At 38.2% G+C, this 16580-nt stretch overlaps 3 protein-coding genes across 7 annotated transcripts in view; 2 read left to right on the top strand and 1 right to left on the bottom strand.

The window, feature by feature from the left end:
- The window catches only part of LOC106514370 (proprotein convertase subtilisin/kexin type 5), a 19073-nt gene extending 12828 nt beyond the window's left edge, over positions 1 to 6245 (top strand). Inside the window, exons 11-16 of the mRNA XM_014003605.1 lie at positions 137 to 382; positions 1662 to 1857; positions 2348 to 2553; positions 2707 to 2807; positions 3684 to 3855; positions 3936 to 6245. Coding sequence (XP_013859059.1) covers positions 137 to 382; positions 1662 to 1857; positions 2348 to 2553; positions 2707 to 2807; positions 3684 to 3855; positions 3936 to 4321 — 1307 coding nt within the window. The 3' untranslated portion in view covers positions 4322 to 6245. The remainder of the gene's footprint in view (positions 1 to 136; positions 383 to 1661; positions 1858 to 2347; positions 2554 to 2706; positions 2808 to 3683; positions 3856 to 3935) is intronic.
- A 440-nt stretch (positions 6246 to 6685) lies between these two features.
- Positions 6686 to 8944, top strand: LOC106514263 (beta-1,3-galactosyl-O-glycosyl-glycoprotein beta-1,6-N-acetylglucosaminyltransferase 3). The gene is given in 5 exon segments (XM_074559732.1): positions 6686 to 6701; positions 7596 to 7707; positions 7709 to 8002; positions 8004 to 8347; positions 8350 to 8944. Coding segments are annotated over 5 exon segments (867 nt in total). The 3' UTR covers positions 8451 to 8944.
- Positions 8594 to 16580, bottom strand: part of bnip2 (BCL2 interacting protein 2) — a 10194-nt gene continuing 2207 nt past the window's right edge. For 3 of the 5 annotated variants that reach the window (XM_014003606.1, XM_014003609.1, XM_014003610.1), the window contains exons 2-11: positions 15365 to 15460; positions 15207 to 15274; positions 14560 to 14736; positions 12980 to 13162; positions 11766 to 11868; positions 11562 to 11693; positions 11361 to 11447; positions 11169 to 11267; positions 10410 to 10445; positions 8594 to 9295 (exon numbers count right to left, since the gene is read on the bottom strand). In XM_014003606.1, coding sequence (XP_013859060.1) covers positions 9238 to 9295; positions 10410 to 10445; positions 11169 to 11267; positions 11361 to 11447; positions 11562 to 11693; positions 11766 to 11868; positions 12980 to 13162; positions 14560 to 14736; positions 15207 to 15274; positions 15365 to 15460 — 1039 coding nt within the window. In that variant the 3' untranslated portion in view covers positions 8594 to 9237. The remainder of the gene's footprint in view (positions 9296 to 10409; positions 10446 to 11168; positions 11268 to 11360; positions 11448 to 11561; positions 11694 to 11765; positions 11869 to 12979; positions 13163 to 14559; positions 14737 to 15206; positions 15275 to 15364; positions 15461 to 16580) is intronic. The other 2 variants (XM_014003607.1, XM_014003608.1) reach the window with 2 other exon arrangements.

Genomic DNA, 16580 nt, shown 5'->3' with positions numbered 1-16580 from the left:
ATACATACATACATACATACATACATACATACATACATACATACATACATACATACATACATATATGCATGCATACATGCACCCTTTTTGGTAAATGGAGTGATAAAACACTTCAGTGACATTTTATTTCCTTCAGAGTGCCACCAGACCTGTCTGAGCTGCACTGGCCCTGATCCAAACCAGTGCACCCAATGTGAGAAGGGGCTTGTGCTGGATCCAAACACGCTGCTGTGCGGCGTGACGGGCGACACAGCTTGCCCACTGAGAACCTTCTTACATCATGACCAGTTCAGCTGCGTGAGCTGTCACCAGTCCTGTCACTCCTGTAACGGGCCAGACAACAGTGACTGTCTGACCTGCACCATCCCCAGATACCTTCACAGTGAGTACATGTTTAGGTGTACATGCCAAAATGAACAGAAAGGTGGTTATCACCAGTTGTCTTGCTCGTATTAGTCCTTATATTGAATGAATATTTGAGGTATTAAGTCTGGTGTTTATTTAGAAATGTTCCTTGATGTTTGAAACTTAGTGGTTTTAGCTAGAAATATAAACTTAGAACTAGCACAATATGTTTGGTCCTTTTTTATGTTTTTATTCAACAAAATTGATGCTAGTGTTTGGCAAAATTTAAAATGTAGTGAGTGAAAAACTAAGAATAAATGAAATAGTTTGTGTTGCAGAAATATTTAACGAAAACAGAAATACGTGATCCAAAGGATAAGGCACTTTGCAGAATGGAGTGTGTTTATTGTAATTGCAAGACACAAAGTGTAACACAGAGCTGTGCAGCCCTGTGTTAGAAACATTTGTGTCGAGGCAGTTCATGAAACCTCATACACCTCTGGAATTTGCATGTCGGACAACAAACAACAACATTCCTTTTGATAATTCCTTTTCATGTTGGCCAAGGAGAGCGTACCACTTGATGAACTGTTACACCAAGAAAGATTATGTCTCCTTCTGATCATGAAACATTTTATCTAACAGAAGCAGTGGAGCCATAAAATGGTGACAAAGAGAAAGAAGAATATGAAGGAGAAGATGTAATTTAATTTTCAATGACAATTTGATCTTCTCTTTGTGTACTTTTAACACACTGCCACTGAACATCTTGCCACTATTTATAAATCCCCTACATGTTGGATTCATGGTTTTGTGTGTTTAAAGACAACTTTGAAAAAGAAAAAAAATTCACAACCCATCTTCAGTACAATGCCTCTACAACTCCATCATTGAAGACCTTTGCTCTAGAATATTTAAGGAGTTCATCGTCATCTCTGCAAGGTGCTTCTTGAGGTTCCAAAACAAGCCCCAACCATAACCCCTCCACTACCGTGTCTCACAGTTCATGTGGAGGTTGTGTTGATGTGCTGTGCTTGGTTACCACTAAATATGGTTCGTGTGTCTTTTAGCCAAATAGCTCCACTTTGGTTTTGGTCATTGTTTTAGAAACATAGCAACTTGGAAAACCAAAGAGGTGCTAAAACATTTTATTTTGAAAGTAGTCAAAAACTGTGGTTTAAACTGCTGACGCTTAACTAAATAAATTAAAAGTACAGTGCGCAAGTCAAGATCTGACGACGCAAGAAAAAAGTAGTAAGTTAGGCAAATTTGTGAGCTGAAATGGTATGTGAAGTAAATTTGTGTGTATCTTCCAGACAGCTCCTGTGTGACTGAATGTCCTGCTGGTTCATACACCACCAGACAGGAAGCTGATGGACAGCAGCTGGGGTTCTGTTTGCCCTGCGACCATGTCTGCTCCACTTGCACCGGGCCGTCACCTCGAGACTGCCTGACGTGTTCTCCGGGGTACCTGCGACTCTTTCAGCTCTGTGTCATCCACTGTCCCACCGGGTAAAAAAAAAAMCATCAGCGTCTTACAGAACTTTTACTTTACTGCTGAGCTTTTTCAAAACTGTAATTCTCAGTTATATACTGTCAGTGTTGTATAAAGTACTGCAAAGCAATACTTGAGTGAAAGTATGAGTATCTTACTATAAATTACTTTGGTAAAAGTTCAAGTGTTTTCCAAGAATATTACTTGAGTAAAGTATCTGGTATTTACTGTACTTAAGTATCAAAAGTAAATTTCTGATATAAAATGCACTTAAGTCAATCCATCCATCCATCCATCCATCCATCCATCCATCCATCCATCCATCCATCCATCCATCCATCCATCCACTCAAGTAAAGTACAGCTAAAAAATTGATTGAAATTTTCTACTTAAATACAGTATTTGTACTTTGTTATTTTACACTGTACACTGTGTGTAGCATAATGAATAAAGAATTTTTTGGTGAGATAAGGCTAAAATGATTGATCATTTTACGTGTTTCTTCAGGTATTACAGAGAGGGTTTTCACTGTAAGAAATGCGATAAGTCCTGTGAGGTGTGTTCAGGACCGGGTCCAGAGTTCTGCAGAGCTTGTCCTCCTCCTCTCCTGGAGCTGCAGGGAACCAAGCTGTGTGTGGAGCGCTGCCCACACCGCTTCTTTCAGGTTGATGAAATGTGCAAACAGTGCCATACCAGCTGTCAGACGTGCACAGGTAGAAAATATATGTCTCTCTCTCTTTTTTTTTTTTTCTGTTTGTTCCTCTTCTACTGATTATTAGGCTGTATTGTTTAAGCGTCAACATTTGACATTTAGTTTGGAGTTTTGGAAATGCTGTCAGATCATGCGTATTCATCCGTGTTTACAGACTCTTCACCTCAAGGATGTGTGACGTGCGACTGGGGTAGCACACTGAAGGACAACATCTGCTACCCAMGATGTGAGGAGGGGCGGTACTTTTCTCATGAGGTGTGCTTTTATTCATCTGTGGACATAAACCCTTTGGAGTATTCTGCTTTTTAAAAATAACATCCCTAGAATTCAGATGAGAAATCATTGACTTTGTCAGTCATTGATAAAATGGAACTTTTTTTTTAACTGGGAGAAGACAATTAATTAGCAAGTGAACTTCTAGGAATAAGTTAAATGTGAAATTATAGGTCTGGWAATGTCATCCAAATCAACCTAAAAACCTAAAATGCTTCCTCAGAAGGAAACTCTTCCTTCCATCAAACATGGTGGCTTGTTACTTTCATATTTAATCTACAGTTTAGGTTTGTTTTGACACTAATCGACATTCAATTTTTTTTGTTATGTATTTTGCACAAAGAACAGTTGCAGAACAACAGTTCTGTGTATTGGCAAGAATTTGGTAATATGATACGCATCACGACATGGGTCACAATATGATATATCTCGATATATTGCCATTTTTTTCTCCAAAGAATTTGAGCAAGGATTCTACTCTCAGGCTCCTCAGGAGTGGAGAGCCAAATGTAGAACTTCTGGCATGRAAGTTTACATTTTAAGCCTTAAATACAAATTGATACAGGGCTTTTTAGAATTTATACAATATCAGGGAATGAAATATTGCAATATTTCAGTGTAAGAATATTTTCTTACACTTTTATAGAAAAATAGATTAATTAAGAAGAGATATATAAATTTGAAATGATTTCCATGTGAGGAACACATTGGTGGGTAATAATAAAAGAAAACTCAAAGGTAATTAAGCATGTATTAAATGATCCTTGTTTTTTGTTTTTCACAGGCAGTAAATGAAGCTCTCTTTCTTCTCCCTTCTGTATGTACAATGTAATGATGCGTGCCACTGTTCATTTGTAGGAAACCTGCGAGCCCTGTGACAGCTCCTGCAGGCACTGCACCGGACCAAGRCCCGACCAGTGTCTGCTTTGTCACAGAGATTTTGCTCTCCATGCCGTTGAGAACCGTTGTGCTCGCTGCTGTCAGAACGCAGAGAATTACACCGATTGCTGTGTTTGTGACAGCCGCTCAGGTAGAGATGCTACATTTCAAAAGCAACTTTTTTTTAGATAGAACTTTACTAAAAACATTATTTTTTTATTATTATTTTAGCACTGTGTGTGGAGATACCCCAGCCCAGGTCTGGAGATRAGGAGGAGGAGGCAGACATGAATGTGTCCTCCACAGCTTTGAAGCACACCTCAGCTGCCTTGCCCATTGCCCTGCTGCTGGCAGCGGGGCTGGGCCTGGCTGTGTTTGCCTTGATCAAAGCCCACGCCAGAAGGAGGCTTTGCTGGAACCGGAGCTACGAGAGACTGAGCGGCAGCGGCAGCCTCAACATGCCCCATGGTGTGCCGGAGCCAGACAGCGGGGATGAAGTCGATGTGGTGTACACATCCAGGGGCGGATCAGTGTACCGACGTTACAGCTTCATCCACGAGCAGGACACAGATGCGGACAGAAACACGGATGAAAACACGAGTCTCGATCAGTCTTAGATGCATTCACATCAAAGTGTACTAAAAACTGTAGGGTGCCAAGTGTAACATAATATGTTTAAAAAATGTCACGTTTTATTTAGCTCACAGTGTAATAATCAAGTAAAAAAATCCACCAACATTTTATTGTTATTTAGCTCACGGCTCGTTATGACATCATCATCCTGTGACAAAAGCAACGGCTAACGCTGCTAGCGCTATTGAAGATGGTATTTAAAATTTAAATTCAAAATGTGGATGGCACCTGTGGTCCAGCAGTTTGAAGTGCAGTTCGTGTACAGGCTGCAGCTGCAACTTTGATGTCTTGTAGGGAGGCGTTAGCAGTTGCTTTTGTCGCAGGGTGATGACGAGCCAAGTGCCAACGGCAAAGGCTGCCTCCCATTCCAAAAAATATTTAGCCAAAACTTTTACAATTTAACTTCTACATTAAGATTTATGATTTTATATTTACATGTTTTTTAAACATTTAGTAAATATCAGCTAAATGTAAGAACAGTTAGCTAAGTAACAAAAAAGTGGGTTTTCTTTCTAAGATTTTATACTGAGAAAATGCTCTAAATAATGAACATGTGCTGAAGACATTTTTTAACATTTTATTTTACGCTTAGCGCTCAATTAAAGAAGAAGTATTCATGTTCATAATGGAAGCTGACAGAAAATGTCGCTTAGGTGATGTTTAGACAAACAGAAAATGATATTTTATTAGCAATCTGCCAATCAGTCACTACCCTCACATGGGCAATGGCTGATTGCTCACAGCTGCAGCCTGCCTCGCCCCTCATTAGCACTGCTTTATATAACGCTCCTCCAGTCTTCTGTTCCTCGCTGCATCAAAGCACCTCCTACTGGGTCTGATTCTGGCCTCTGATAAACATTATGTACCTGAAAGTTAAAATCAAAAAGAAAAAATAAGTAGATCCTCTAGATGGGTTCTTCTTTAGTGAAACGTTTCGTCTCTCCTCCAAGAGACTTCTTCAGTCTGAGGAGTTTCAGGTGAAACTCAGCCTTATAAGCCCTGAAAGTTATTCATCTCTTTGTGTGACTATCTTCAGTCTTTTCCCTGTGGTCCCTTGAAGACCGCGCTGGGGTCCTGTTTCCTGAAGTGTTTGCACTTACCTGGTTCCCTTGGCATCCTGTGATCGACACATCTGTCCACACTTACCTGAACTCCTGGATCCCTCCTCATCTGCTCCTGGGAAATCACCTGTAAATGTACTCACCTGGGTTCCAATATCCTCACTTGTAAATGTACTCCCCTGGGCCCAAAGATCTGGATCTCTCATCCGGATTCCTGCCTCCCTGAAAAACGGGTCCTACCTGCTGCTCAGCCTCATCCCTGCGAAACATTCCAGTAAGCATCTTCCTGTTCCTGGACTTACTCTCTGCCTTCACCTCCACAGCCATTGGACCAGATCCTCTCCTGGAAGTTTAATAAAATATATTTTATTCTGGTTTCCTGAGTCATCTGTTCACCTCTCTTGTTAAAATACTGACATGACTCCTGAGTTTCTGACAATTTTGTTTTGGTATTCTTAAAATTGTTTAAGACTGWGTTATCCATTTTTATTCTACAAAGTGCCTGTATATGCCAAATATACACTATTAGATGAAGGTGTGAGCAATAATGAATGTGTTTAGATAAGCAAGTGAGAAATGACTTTCTCTAAGAGGAAAAAGTGGGAGCACATTTGTATATTACACACTGTTTAATAAAGGTGTGAGTGAAGGTGGCCATGTTTAGAAAAGTGACTGATAAATGACTGCACTGTTTGAAAAATGTGTGCGCAATAAAAAACTGCTTATACTGTATTTGTATAAATGTATTTTTTTTTAGAAAAAACTTTTTGTTAAACTAAGAACAGGTCTGAACTGTCAGCATGGTTTATTGTAAATCGTTAAAATAAAAAAAAACTTTTGAAATTGATTTAAAGCTTTAAATTTTATTTATTGTTTATTTGAATAGGGACAAGTGTCAAGTATGAATAATACACTACAACATTTATAGCCAGAGCTAATTTGCAATGCCCGTCCCTAGATGGGCTTTTAGCAACATGAACTAAAAGCATAAAAATACAGTTAATAAAAACATCACAATTTTAAAGCTCACTAAACTCATAAAACCAACTTAAAAACAAATCATTAAAAAGCGACAGTTCAATTATTTATGACTGGTTTTCCTTYAGGAAGTTCTAAACTAAAATGGTTCCAGTCAGACCAGTTTTAAATCAGTAGGTAGGGAATTAAAAAAAACTCTCAGACTGAAGAAGTCTCTTGGAAGAGAGACGAAACGTTTCATTAAAGAAGAACCCGTCCAGAAGACCTATACAATTTTTTTCTTTTTGATTTTTTACCTGGATTACTGAGATGCATCAGGACATAGGTAGGGAATTCCACATGTAAATCTCTCTAGYAGAAAAAGCTGTTTGACCCATTGCCGTTTTAAAAAAAGGAACTTYACAGTTCCCACTGTTTGCTCCACGAGYTAATGAGCCTGTAGACCTAAGAGGAACCAAAAGCTCACTAAGCACTTGAGGAGCCTGTCCATTCAAACATTTAATAACAAGTTCTAAGTTAAAAAATTTAACAAAGTTTTCAAAATTCATCATGTTAAGTTTTTAAAGAAAATGACAATGATGATGGGCTTCCTGTCCAAGATCTTAACTGCTCTGTTGCAAATCATTGTATTTGAAATAATAGTAATAAATTTATTTCAAATGTCTTTCAAAAACACTAAAGGATGTCTTGTAAAACAAATGGCAAAAAAATTAGTTGAAATAGGCAAGCAGATGAGAATGAGGGGAAATGCAAACATAAACTTTGACTAAGAAATGAGTTATTAGTGAGGTTTTAAATGTAGACAAACATCCTATTGTTCAGTAGTCTAAATATATAAACAAATGATCTGGGCTGAGTCAAAGCTTACAGGAAGTCACACAGAAGACCCTCCTGTCAGTTTGACACACCTCTAAATATGAGTGATTCACTTCTCTTAATAGGATCGAGTGCTGCTGCCTCTCTCACAAACATTAAGCTGCAGCCACAACAGCACTAGCAATATCAAGCAAGGAAGATGTCTTGCGCAGACTTTCTGAGGACAAAAACACTGATGAGCTTTGTCCTACTTGTCTTTTTGGGGATGGTTTTTTTTTTTTTCAGTTTTTTGGTACACTAGATTTGAGAGTGTCACTTTTTTCAAACATCAAATATCCWCACAGTTCTCTGAAGATCGGCCTGGCTGCTTGAAAAACGACCTAGAAGCTCTTCTAGCACCCAGAAGAAAAAGACTTTGAGGACTTTTACATCAWCGCCACAAAGGACTGTCCAGCTTACATTGAGAAGAGGGGATTCTTTACAGAACCTCTGAGTGAGGAGGAGAAAAACTTCCCTCTCTATGGTGATCCATGAGAAGATCGAGATGTTTGAGCGACTCCTGCGATCCATTTACACTCCTCAGAGCATTTACTGCCAACATGTGGATCAGAAATCTCCTGTGGATTTTCACTGGGCTGTGAAGTCTATAGTGTCCTGCTTTCCCAATGTATTCATAGCCAGTAAATTAGAAAATGTCACATAGGCTGTTTGGTCCAGAGTCCAGGCACATTTGAACTGTATGGATCTGCTGAACTCTTCTGTCCAGTGGAAATATCTGATTAACACCTGTGGGAGCGACTTTCCCATCAAAACAAAATGAAGAAGAAGAAGAGTCCACCGCTCATCAACGTCCCCGTATTCCAAGGAAGTAYTTTGTGTTCGCAAGGGTCTTTGTGAAACATCTGATAGAGGGCAGGAACAAAGATGTGCAGGAATTTACAGAGCGGAAAGACATTTTTGTCCCTGATGAAAACTTCTGGGCCACCCTACAGAGGATTCCTTCTGTTCCTTTGTTCGTGCCTGCCAACTCCTTGTACGATGTGTCAGATATGATCGCTCTTGTCAGAGTGGTGATGTGGTCCTTTTTAGCAGGAGACCCCTACTACCACTGCACAGGGACGTATAGAAGAGTTTGTGTGTATGGATCTGGCGACCTCCCGTCCTTAAACAACACCAGCTGTTTGCAAATAAGTTTGATCCTGAAGTGGACGACATCGCCATCAGGTGTATAGAATCAATATTGCATTTCAGAGCTTGATGCAAATCTATAAGAAATAAATGAATAGATTTTGCTTAAATAAAAGTTTAAAATGTTGAGTTCAATGTATCTGAATAACAGAACCTAACGTTTATTCATAATTTTTAAAATAATACAAGTTGTCAAAAATAACAAAGCCAAAGTGCTGATTCATAGCTTTACTGGAAAGAAAGAATGACAATATATTTTGGACTAATTGTTTCAGACTGCTTTTACAAACTCAATAAGCAGGCAAATTCATGAAGGGCAAAAGAAAAATAAAATCTTTTTTCCCAACAAATTCTGATTTTTAACAACAAATTGGCAATAAACAGTGAAAAAAAGTGCTGTCAAAATTTTCCATAAAAATGCCACGCAGTGAGTCAGAGAACTAAGACGTAGTTTAAAAATCAGACCATAAAAATATATTAATTTCTCTCCATTGTCACCTTTTGAATATAAATATATATTTAAACGCAATAGGGCAGAACATGCATCAACCACTTGTAACAGAGTGCGTTAAATAAAGTGTACATACAACAGTAAAAATGGTGCATCAATGAGCCCAGTCTGACATTTTATACAAAGATTTGAAACAGCATGTGGACAAAATGCTGAAGGATTAAACTGCTCGACAAAAAGACAAAAAAAGAGTTTGATAATGTAACAGACAGCATTGATTCAAAAAAGGCACTTTCCTGATGCAGCAATTTTCTGTCACATCAAACAGAGCAGAAACATACGGGCGACACGTGTTTGAGACAATCTCCTCGTCATCGTGCAGGAGGAGGCGGGGAGGGGGAGCGCTTCACTCCGGAACAGCAGCAGCAACCGTCTCCACTTTCCGGTGCATATCCTGGTCGATTCTGCAGACAGTTAAAAGTCATGGGATGGCACCTGTCAGATCAGTTTAYTACACTGGCCACAAACATCCTGAAATGTGATCAGCATCCTCACAAAAGTTGACTAAATGTATTCTTTAGGGAGGACAAGTTTTCTGTACACAATGAAAACAGAAAAAAGGTCAACACCTTGACGATTTTTTTAAACTATTTGTTCCCTTTAAAATCTGATTTCATTATCTGCAACTTGCAACACTGGAAATAACTTATAGAAGTGTCTGAGTGTGTACAGCTTTAAGACTTCTGTTCTGGAGTTTGTTCCTATTATATGATAAGACATCAGATATTACTTGAAAAGGCAACTCTTAGGTCAATTACAATCATCATTCTTCAAGTGAATAAACTGTTTTATCTAAAATCAGCATGCTTCTGCGTGCATGTGCAAAGCTGACAAACGGTCTCTGGCAGTTACCAAACATCTGTGGGGAGCGGGTGTGCAGAGAGTCGTGCAAAGAGATGTGAGAGTGAGCAAGCCGAGTGTTCGGTGAAGGTCAGTTACTGAGGACGTGGTTAATGTGCAACAATGCAACCACACACAAACACACACGCCACTGTGACAAGGACAAGCTGCTTCCTTTAGGTTAGCAGCCGTTTACAAACACAAATAATTTAAAGATCAGGCTCATTAAACTCTAAAGCTGTTACATTTGCGGGAAAGTAAGCGTGAGGACTTACACAATCAGCTTCCTCTAAACTATTTTAACTCGTTGATTCTAAGCTGGGTGACGGCTAACATCACCAGGAAGAAAGACCCAAACATGAAATCTAAAGGTTTAAAATGTGTCTGATCGTTTTGAGTTATAAAACATGGCTCAGACAAAAATATAGCTGATTAAAACACCAAGTCACCTATTTTAGTAAACAAACAGATTATTTGGAATTTAAATCCTAAATCAATTGGGAAACAAACATTATTAAGTTGCTCATTTTAGCCGTTAACTAGCAGGAAATGACTCAACTTAAATTCATTTACCATAGGTGACTTGGTGAATTTCTGTAAGYCAACTAATCATTTCATTGTTAGTTTTTAATAAAATGCAAAGATGCACAGCTTGAACCTTAGTGAAAGTGCATATACCTGTCATGGCTTTTCCTATTTTTTTCAGCATCAAACCTTAAGACGGAGAGGGCAGGAAAAYGGGTTTAAGCAGAGAAAAACTCCACAGCCAACAAGAAAAACAAATCAAAAMCAAGCAGAACATCTTCCTGAGATTTACTGGGTCGTGATGTATTTTTGTGAGAAGGTCTGCAGAGCGGTTGGATGTTTGATGCTTTCTCCTTCTTTCCTTAAGTCTATTGTGATTATCTACAACTGAAAGGTTTTGCAGTATTTGCTCATTATCGATTGTCATTTCTCTAGAATAGTGCGTGTTTTAATGGTTTCACTGACCAGCACAGCTGTTTTTAATGAATGGGTGATTAGCAGGCCTCTGCAGAACTTGAAGAGGTAATTCARTCATTGAATCAGGTTTGTTGGAGCAGAGAAACCTCTAAAACATGMAGGATATAAACCCATGAGAATGAGAATTTAGGACCACTACACTATAATTACGAAACTTCAGGATTTTTTTAACTTGACTCCTAACTTTGCTTTTACGGAGTGTAAATTATTTTAAAAAAAAAACTGATCACAAACACTATAAGTGGTTACAGTTAACTGGCTGCTGAGAAAGACAATCAATGTGGAAAAATATTTTTACAAGACCAAAGAATTGAAATTCCCTCAGATGCAAGCAGAGGACACAGCTCAGGCTGTGACTTCAGCTCACAGAGTTCTTCCCATCAATACAGTCATACAGCGATTTAAAAACACAGCTGATGTTACCGGCATACTTACTGTTTGATACAATCGGGTATGGAAACATACTCCATTGGAACAAGTTCTGCAAGGTCTGTCAAGCTGTACACATACTTGATTTTCTGACTAAATTTGGAGCTGTAAAAATAACAGGAAGACCTAATTATTATCAAAAGAAAAATAAAGTTACTGCGTGTATCATTATTGAAAAGCTTTAAACATTTTAGATACCTTATGAAAGGTTTTGTCAGTGCCAAGAGGGTGCGAATAAACCAAGAAGGGTGCACAATTATCAGTGATTTTAGGTTCTTCCGTAACCTGTGCAAAAAGAATGTGAAGGAAATAAACAATTTCATTAAAAGGTGATTAAAAACCTCAAAGAGCTTAAGTGAAAAAACTGTACTTGTTTTGGGAGTTGTGGTTTTRACTCACCTCCTGTCAATCTGCTGATAGCACTTTCTGAGCCAGCCGACGGTTGGCATCTTCTTCCGAGAAGTCGCTCCGTTTAAATAAACAATCATATAATTCTCAGCGACCAGTAGTTCCAGGGTGCCGATCACATACCTGAAACAGGAAGCCCTCGTTAGCGTTGGCTCTAAAACGAATGCTCAAAGGGCAAACAGTTCAAAGACTCACTTGAATAAATTGTCCATGATGTATCTGTAATTTGGCTGACCGCTCTCAGGCATAAAGCACACAGCAAATACAATTATGGCATTTAAACCATCTCCATAGTAACCTGGAGAGAAGAATACAAACATTAAAAAAAAAGTTATGAGCATCTAAATGTTTCTCCCCTTTCAGTGCAAAACTATCATCAGTGGTGGGCACAATTAACMAAAARGTTATCTTCATTAACCACAAGGAATCTTAGCACTGGTAACTCTATAAACGGCTAAATGTGTTGGCTATATTTAGCAGAAGCTAATGCTAACCACTATAACGACTGGTGGGACTGACACAAGCATGTTGTTAATTTTCTATTGGTTTAATTTGAAGGTGGGTGGGGTCAYTTGTGGCAAACTGGCCAATCCAAACCAGTTATAGCTCTGTCTAACTTATGATAATTCCAGTTTAACCCTTTCAGAATAAAAGTACTTCTTTGATCGAGTTTGTATATTTATAAATACTGTTCGAAGTTAGTCAAACAAATGGCAAATACTTTCTCTACCATACTTTATAGGCAGTCAATTTTTTATTCATTATTTTAATATTGTTAGATATTATTGTTTTGCTTTTTGACAATCTTAGGTCGAAAGTCTAGCTGCTAAAGATGCTACATGCTGCACATGTGGTGTCTGACACATCCAGCATTGCTTGTAAGAGCGGATAGTGATTACTGAATTCAAGATAAACAGCATAAAAACAGAAGTTGTACACATTTTTAATGGTCTTAACATTAGCATTAGCTGAACTAATTTAGCTGAAGCTAATCTGTCCACTAACGCAGTGATCTTCAACCCTGTTCCTTGTGACCCTATGTTCTGCATGTTTTAGCTGTTTATTTGCTTCGGCACACCTGATTCAAATAAATAAATTACCTACTCAGAATGTCATCAAGTTTAGCATTTTCATTTTTTTAAATTAAAAAAAAAGTTTAGCATCTTCAGATAGGTGTGTTAAAGCAGGGAAACAGCTAAAACATGCAGGAAAGTGGGTCACGAGGAACAGGGTTGAAGACCTCTGCTCCAAAGTTAGCAAAAAAGCTAATCCGCTAAAAGTGAAGCTAGTTCCACTCCAAGCAGAGATTAATGGAACTGTTCCCATTGCTGTATATCCTGTATAAAAACAGAAATATACATCATGTTTACCTCATAAATGGAAAAAATAAACAACTTTGTTGCACTTACCGCCATGGCTGATAACTTTCTTGTAGGGTTCAATAGCCTTCATATCAACTTTGTGATCCTGGTCTCCAACTCGGAAGAGCCTCCACCGTCGCCCCTCTTCTCGCTCCTCTGATGCTGAATATTCCTGAACTGTCTCCACGTCTTTCCGTAGCAGTTCCGTGGGTTTCGGTTTAGGAAGATCATCTAAGGAATATAAAGCCAACAAGCTTTATTATCACAGTACTTAGGTGTGATCTAAAACTGATCAAGTTTTTAAAAAAGAAAATTTTATGATCATATATTCACTTTTCATTCAAGTGCACCAAATTTATTGGTTTAATTATTTTGCATCTTGACCGCATGGTTTTTTCCTCCAATTAAACATCAGTGATTATGTCTCCACTTCAATTTCCCATTTTTATTTATTTATTTATTTGTTGCAGAAAGGAAAAAAAACTTCTGCAATGTAAACCTGTTGTTTCATAATATACTGTAAACATTTTCAAAGGTGTGTCAAGCATTTCCATTCACAGCAATACATCATTCAAGAGATCCCCAGTAATTTCTGTGCATCTTTTACAAATTTTAAGCTGCATCAAATAAAGTACTGAAATCATCACGTATTTAAAAGCATGCACGAGCAGAATCAAAAAAGAGAAAGCGAATCACACTGACACTTTTGGATAGTTTTGAGGACAATGCTGAATACAAGATAATTTATTTTCTAAAATCCCACTGCTTTTCAAATACCAACTCCTCATTTCTTGAGTATCTACAGATAAATCTAAACATCATTCAATAAAATATGGGATAAATTATGTTGCCCTGTTGTCCCTCTTTTTTCTTGACCATGCTGAGCAATTGCAAGACTAGAGTAGTTTACTTTGCAATATAAAGTATTAAAAAACATACAGTATAATCATTAAAAAGCTAATTTTAGGATAATAAGGTGCTATCTTTTCCTCATACAAAGGCAAATTTGAAAAAAGGGGAAAAATGCTGAAGCAAAGTGAAAATGAAAGTGAGTAAAACATGGAGGGGGAGGCATTTGTTTGAACAATTGAACACATGATTAGGACAACAGGAACTGATTGACTTGTGTTTTGTGAGAAAATAAATAAATAAATATATGGAAGAATCTCGCCCAGGAGCCCTTACCACACGAAAGAGAGAAACCTGTTGCTGGCCTGCAGCCTGTTTCCAGGCAGACATGGGAAACATATCTTCCAAGTCAAAAAGAGGAAGAGGTGGCAAASAGAAAACACAAAAACAACAAAGCACATTTAACAATAGTTGAGGCAGTAAGCTGCCAGAGCAAACCTGTACAAGAAAACCTCTATCGATGTAAGAACCAATGTAAACAGAGTAAGAGTTTTTGAAAAATTTTTTAAACATGGAATTAACAACTTTCACTGGAAATGTAAACTGTAACACATTTAATAGAGTAYCAAACCCWGTATTGAWATTGGTTCTGAGTATCGGGGCATTGGGACACTACTATAAATGAATGTTTTAATATGTTGTGTTGCCAAAAAAACAAAGGGGATTGAATGCTGCAGTTAGTGTTAAAGCAGAATTGTCCCAGGACAACAATCCCTTACCTTCCCATTCAAACTCATTACTGTTGTCAGACGGTGTGTCTATTCCATCGAGGTCCAGTTCTGTGCTTTCCTCCAACTCATCAGAGAGAACAGAACCTTCACTACGGTCCAGTGTTAGGCTGATGTCTGGAGCTAAAAGTTTTTTCTTAGTCCTCTTGCCTTGATTCACTGCATAGCCTAAGATAGAGAGCAAAGAATAATGGTGAGTTTACCTTTTTTTTGTCAATGATACCACTATATTTTTATTTGTATTTAACCTTTATTTGCCTAGACAAATYCCTTTGAGATCACAGATSTCATTTTCATCAGAGGCCTGGCCCTGAAAGAAGCCTAAACATACATGCTGTTTGCGTATGCAAAAATGTTTAGCAAACTTAWAGGTTCAGTAAGAGCACCGTTACACATTAAACATCTTTTCATTGTTTCCCCCTTTATTATTTGCTCAGGACAAAACAATCTTAACATAATGACTGATCCAACTCACAGTGTTGAGTTCTCACCTAAATGTCAGAATGTGCAAACAAGAATRAACAATCATTCCTAACATGAGCTCATGTAAGATTCAAGATTAAGATGAAAATATACTATGATATTAAAATTTTAAAGGTTTTGTAGAAATCTACAACATGATATTGTGTTTTAATTACCAGGGTCTGTCTCTTCAGAGGTTCCAGCGAAAAGCTTGTCTTCCAGCTCCTCTTCCTCTGGGAGAGGCCTAAYGATTCATCAGAAATAATACTGGCTTTAACAACACAAAACACGTGACACAAAGTGATGTTTCTGATGTCCGTGTGTTTGACGATACCGTGGAAAGTCTTCATCTTGCCACTCTTCCTTAAGTTCAACACCTTCCATCCTTAACCGTGCCTCTGTCGTGGCGACTGACTCTTGGCGCTCCAGACTGGGTCGGGGAGAGGGAAACCAGTTTGACTTTTTGTACTTCACAGTCTTACTGATTCTAACGGTTTTACTGCTAATTATATTGGGATCCAGRGCATAGGCTGAAGACAATCTGTGAAATCTGCCTGTTCATGTCATTTTGTGGAGTTCACACAGGATTAGACAAAACCTTAAAAGTTCAGCAAGCAAAATGACAAGGCGACATTTGTTTTTTGGGTCAATACTTTAAAAGCTGTGATGGACTTGCGACCTGTCCAGGGTGTACCCTGCCCCTCGCACTGTGACTGCTGGAAATGGGCACCAGTGACCCACGCGACCCTGAAAAGGAAGAAGCGTGTACAGAAAATGGATGGATGGATGGATACTTTAAAAGAAAATATCATAAAACTATGTAACAAAACTGTATAAAAGAACTTTTTTTTGAACTACAGATTGGGATTTTTTTGTCATAAAAACGACATTTAACATAAAAATAAATTACATGAGAAAGAAACTACATCATAATACCTCTTGCTGCTAATCACAATGCATCACATTCAATGGCAAAGAATATACTCAGAAGTTACAGCTTGCAACTGGCTTTTTAAAGCTCTTACAAGCTGGTTCTAAAGCTATTGAGACTAATGCCGACCATCGTATCTGTGTCCCTGCTGCAACAAAGCCCCCTTTGATGCAGAAACACACAAACACACTGTATTTCTGTTTTCACATATAGACGTCCTTCAGCATTTCCGAACAAATCAGTTTAGCGGTTTGCTACACAGAAACTAATCTCGACATAACACTGGAAACCAGCTGCAACAGGAATGTGGATTCCTGAACAGGAAACACTGCAATCCAAAAGCACAGCCCAAGGAAACAGAAGCTGCTTTACCCACAAAGTCAACCTAAAAAGATGAGTTTCGACGAGCGTCACAATATTACCACAATCCACTGGTGGAAAGTTAACACAATCTGTGCTCTTTGTTTGTAACAGATATGGTGACGACGACACCTGTGGAATGTAAATTGTCCTACTTTTTTTTTCTGGTAAAATAAAAAGTCAGTTTTTGGACTACAATATGACTTCACTATTTAGTATCCCTAAAGTTGTCTTTAATTTTGCATGAATCATTCATGAG

Source organism: Austrofundulus limnaeus, unplaced genomic scaffold (assembly GCF_001266775.1).
Source record: "Austrofundulus limnaeus strain Quisiro unplaced genomic scaffold, Austrofundulus_limnaeus-1.0 Scaffold19, whole genome shotgun sequence".
Lineage (NCBI taxonomy): Eukaryota > Metazoa > Chordata > Actinopteri > Cyprinodontiformes > Rivulidae > Austrofundulus > Austrofundulus limnaeus.
This window is presented reverse-complemented; position numbering and strand designations above follow the sequence as displayed.